Genomic DNA, 5,276 nt, shown 5'->3' with positions numbered 1-5,276 from the left:
TCATTAATTCGAGGCAGAATTACAATCAGCGGCTGCTAATCCCAACAACCACTCTTGGATATAGTCAAGCCAAAACTGGGATCGTTCAGAGACCGACCCCATGGTAGCACAACTATGAGCTACTGAGTTTGCATCTCTACTCACCCAAACAACTCTAAACAAATCAAAACTCCTGCCTAACTAACTCTGTGATATCGAAACAAAGCCCGCCTATCGGCGATCTCATGCCATCAGCTGACTCTAGTACCGTCTTCAAAGTGCTGCAGTCTACTTTAAGGATAGCTTTTCCAAAATCACACTCAACAGCCAGCTCCAGGCCCTCCTTTGCCGCCATCGCCTCAGCAGTTAGTGCATCCGGCACCGAGTCAAGCCATCTGGTTGCTGCTGCCATCACCAATCCGTTGTGGTCACGGATCACCACCTCAGCGCTGCCCGTACAAGAGTCAGCGTCGAATGCCGCATCGGTGTTCACCTTCACCCAGCCCACATCAGGACATCTCCACACAGATGGGATGCTTGCTCCCTGCTGCTTGATCAGCAATTTCAACGACGCCATGTCCTCCAGCAGAGAAGATATATATCGCACCGTTGCACCTAGTTCCCACACCTTCCGGCCATGACGCCGTGCGTTCCTTCCAGATCATAAAGTCCAGGCGCCACACACCACCATAGCAGCCGCACTTGGCGAGCACACGTCTGCCTGAAGCACATCAAACGCCCAAGTACTAAGAACATGGTTTCATTGTTTTGGAGTGTACCAAGACTGAAACATCACTGGAAACATAAAGATGGAAAGAGCACTCACTTGTATGACCAACACTCTGGCACATTTCTGTGAAGTATTTGTAAACTAAAATAGTAGTTTTGTGTATAAACAGGCAAATTGGACATAATCTGCAATGCATATTTCATAGAAATATGAAACGTTATTTCAGCATCATGTTAGACTCTTCATGGAGTCAACAAACAAAAAAAGCAGAGTAAAGTCTGACAGACTGAAAATTCTTTTGTTTCAGTACCTTCTTTTTTCCTTACAGGCGCAGCATTGAAGTATGCTGCCAAAACAAGGTAAGAGCTTCCAACAGCATACCAACAGGACTTAAGCACAACCCAACATCAGCTGACTAGCTACCAGAATTCACTACAAGAGCACTTCCCACCCTCAAAATGGTGGAAACGACTAGCATCTCTCACGATGATCTTCCTCTGTGCAATTTCACTGATGAACTTCATTACTGTATGGCAGTCCCCACACACCCGAAGATTCTTTACAATCCGGATCACTGATCCTGGAGGAGACTTGAGTATTCCAAAAGCAACAGCCAGCCTCTCACTGTGCAGGAACAGATGCTGCTCCTTCTCATGCTCTTCCAAGTCGTGCATCACAGAGCTGGTATCAGGGACATAACCCCTCTTGCGCATCTCTGAGACCAATTCCTCAAGAAAACCAGTAATTTCTTCTCTAACATCAATTGGAACCTCCCCAGCATGGAACAGACGAAATTCCTTTCCAGCTTCAATCCAGCTATACCCAGGCTCTTTTCTTATCTCCATCTCAGCCATGATCTTTCTTACCTTGGCCACAGAATCCCACTTGCAATTCACAGCATACACATTAGATAACAAGATATATGTTGAAGGATCTTTTGGTCTCAATTCTAGTAAATTATCAGCAACCCTGAGACACATCTGAGCATCATTGTGCTTCTTACAGGCACTCAATAAGGCCCCCCAACTAGCTTCATCAGGCTCGTATGGCATTGTAGTGATGAGTTCTTCAGCTTCTGATAAATGGCCTGACCGACTAAGAAGGTCCAGATAGCAAGTATAGTGTTGCAGTCCAGGCTTGATGCCATATTCCAGCTTCATTGACTCAAACAGCTGCCGGCCTTTCTGAACAAGACCAGCGTGACTACAAGCATAAATCAAGCCAACAAATGTCACCTCGTTGGGCTTAACTCCTGCATGAACCATCCTGTCAAAAAGAGATAATACTTCCTCAGCTCGACCGTGCTGAGCCTCTCCAACAAGAATTGTCGTCCACGAGATGATGTCACGGACTGTGATCCCCTCAAACACTTCCCTAGCAGAATGTATATCAGTGCATTTGGAGTACATGTCAACCAACGCATTCCCAACAATCATGCTGGACAAGAACCCAAGCCTAAGGGCAAAACCATGCAGCTGCCTGCCCAGCACAAGTGCAGCCAGGTCTGCCACACCACCGATTGCAGTTGCCAAGACGAATGCGTCATCAATCCTGACACCATCCCGCCTCATCTCAACAAACATCCGCACCGCACTAGCATTGTTTCCAGCCTTGACAAACCCAGAGATGAGCGCTGTCCATGTGAAGAGGCCACGTGCAGGCATGCTCCGGAAGAGCTCCACCGCCTCGTCGGTGTAGCCGTTGGACGCATACCCAGAAACCAGCGCAGTCCACACGACGCTGTTCTTGACACCGATGCTGTCGAACACCTTCCGGGCATCCTCGGGTACGCCGCACTTGCAGTACATGTCGATCAGCGACGACTTAACGACGTCGTCGCCGCTGTACGGGGAGGCGACGAAGTGGGCGTGGAGCTGCCTGCCGAGGCGGAGGCTGCGCAGCCTGGCGGCGGCGCTGGCGAGGGAGGCGAGGACGAAGTGGTCAGGGCGGAGCGCGTCGTCCGAGAGCATGCGGCGGAGGAGCGGCAGCGCGAGCCCGGGGGTGGGGGAGTGGGAGACGGCGGCGAGGAGTGCGGAGTATAGGTGGACGTCCCGGCGCGGCGCATCGTCGAACACGCTGCGGGCGTCGGCGAGGAGGCCCGACCTGGCGTAGGCGGAGACGAGGAGCGCAGGCGCCATGGGCAGGTGGGCGAGCCCCTCCTTGAGGAGGCGCGCGTGCGCGCCGCGGACTGCCGGAGGCGAGCCCGCCGCGGCGCGGACGGCGGCGGCGGCGGGAGAGAGCATTCATAGGAGGACGAGGACCGGCTGTTCTCAACTTCCAGCAGCGACAGCGCTCCTGAGGCGTTCATCTCTTAGGAACGGTCAGGATTGACGAGGCCGCAGGGGACGATGTTCATCTCTATGATCATTGACTTGAGACGACATTGTAATTTGTCAGAAAAATTATTTACGTGAAAACATTTTAGCCAGGACTCGCTGAGGACAAAGTTGATTGACGATTAGTGAATTGGCAATTCTTCTTGTAGAATACGGGGTTACCTACTTATCTTGAATCCTTGATGATGGCTATCACACACAACACACAAGAACCTAGTGGACAGTGTCTTTGGTTTTATAGAATATTATACTCCACTGACAAAGGAAAAAATTATTACCGACTCGAAGAGTTAATCTTATAATAAACCGAGTGTAACTTAACTGGTGAGATTCCTCACCATCTGCTCACTTGAGTTTGAGTCCCCAACTCGATACAACTCGATACAGGTATTTGTATTTTTCTTAATTTAATTCTAGAAAAAAAATCAGCCTTATAAACCAAGGTTTATATTGTATGATGCCCGGACGAGTTTATAAAGATCAAGAACGCCCCCGCCAAAGTTTTGTCAGACGCAACCAAACCACAGAGCAACTAGCTAGTTACTTCTGCAGTTCTGTTTGTTACCGGATTTGTGCGCTTAGGATTTCTACTAATTAGACAAGTTATTGGGTTTTCTTTCAGACCCACCAGGCAAGCTGCTGGTTGTTCTCGTCGGCTAGTTGTCCAAATTATGTTTGTACATGTTTTGAAAAAAAAAGCTTGTTACCGCCCGGACGTATGGTAATTTTATCGGACGCTCCGTTATTCAACATCAAGAATACATGCTTACAACACAAAAAATCAATATTTACAACATTAAAATGACACGTAGACGCATCAAAACATCGGGATGCAAAAGAGTAAAATTCCCACTGCGACATCGTAGCTCTATTTCATTTCGTGCAATATCCATTCAAATTCATGCAACATCAAAGTAAGATTATTGCAACATCAAAATCATGGAGGTGCAATATGAAAAAAGCTGCCTCCATGAAATCAAACCAGCAAGAAGAACACCCCTACGGCAACGCAAATCTCGACCATAACATCTCGAATCAACCATTGCAACGCTCAAAAAATTCTACTCCAACAAGGGGGAGGGCAAGGAACACATGCAGCGCTCGTTCGTGAGAGAGGGAGTGAGAAATTTGGAAGGGCTGCAGCTGCTAGCAACTTGATTGTTCGGTGGAGAAGAATCAGAGAGGGAAGCAGGCGCTGTAGAGGAGGCGGGTCGCCGGCGCTGTACTGCTCGGGCGGGTCGCCGCGCGCTGGTCTGCAGGGGCAGGATGCCGGGCGCGCTGGGGAGCAGCGCGGCGTGGGGTGGGCCGGTTGTAGGGAAGGAGCGCGGTGTGGGGAGGAGAGGCGCATCCGCTGGACACCGGAGCGCCGCCGCCCCGAGTTGGCGCCAGGAGAGGAGGCTGTGCGGAGGCTCACCGCCGCCCCGAAGCTCACAGCCCGGAGCTCGCTGCTGCCAGCGCGAGGCTCGCCGCCGGCCTTGTGCGCCGCCGCCCTGGAGCTCCGGCAGACAGCGGCGGAGCAGGAGCGACACGCCCTTCTGCTTCTTCTCTTAGGCTGACTCCAACGGAGCAGCCATCCGGGCAGGCAAAGCAAAAATGGCTCCCACGTGGGTACTGTAGCGCTCGGAGGGGTGTTCCAACAGGCTAGCCATTTGGGCCAGCCAAAATAGCGGCAGGAGGGAGAAGCAGCTAAACTGGCCGGTACTGTTGCCGCTAGCGATCGGTGCTGGGCCCAGTCGTACCAACGGCAGCAAGGCGGCTTCCTTCTCCCCATCCCGCTCCCCCTCCGTCTCCATCGGTTTGGAGTTCCCCTCCTCCCCGCCTCGACCGCCGCCGGCGCGCATCCCGTCCTCGTCGCCTCGGCCACCGACGCGCCTTCCCCTCCTCCCCGCAGGGTCGATCCCAGCGGCCACTTCACCGCCGCCGGCGCACTTTCGTCCTCCTCGCCTCGGCCGCCGCCGGCGCGAATCCCGTCCTCCTCACCTCGGTCACCGACGCGCGGACAAGGTGCGTTCTTCCTCCCTCCCTTTGCTGGCGACGAGCGCATCGTCCAGGTATGCCCGCCCCCTCTCTTTTCTTCTGCTGTGCGAGACGGAGCACCCCAAACCCTATTTTAGCGCCGGATCTGAATCCAGTTACAATATATACGTACTAACTTCGATTTCGTTTGCAAGAATTATCGGGTGTACATGTCCTATGCTGGTTCCACCCCTGATTTTGATCTGTAGCGCCAT

At 52.2% G+C, this 5,276-nt stretch overlaps 1 protein-coding gene across 1 annotated transcript; it reads right to left on the bottom strand.

The window, feature by feature from the left end:
* On the bottom strand, positions 1-3,179 carry LOC112888171 (pentatricopeptide repeat-containing protein At4g14050, mitochondrial). Its single transcript, XM_025954532.1, has 3 exons — positions 1,020-3,179; positions 806-894; positions 1-700 (listed from the first exon to the last, which is right to left on the bottom strand). The coding sequence occupies exon 1, from the start codon at positions 2,950-2,952 to the stop codon at positions 1,129-1,131; it is 1,824 nt and encodes a 607-aa protein (XP_025810317.1). The 5' UTR covers positions 2,953-3,179; the 3' UTR covers positions 1-700; positions 806-894; positions 1,020-1,128.
* Between the last annotated feature and the right edge of the window lie 2,097 nt (positions 3,180-5,276).

Source organism: Panicum hallii, chromosome 3 (genome assembly GCF_002211085.1).
Source record: "Panicum hallii strain FIL2 chromosome 3, PHallii_v3.1, whole genome shotgun sequence".
NCBI classification, from domain to species: domain Eukaryota; kingdom Viridiplantae; phylum Streptophyta; class Magnoliopsida; order Poales; family Poaceae; genus Panicum; species Panicum hallii.
Note: the sequence above shows the minus strand (reverse complement) of the source record. Positions and strands in the feature narration are given on the sequence as shown.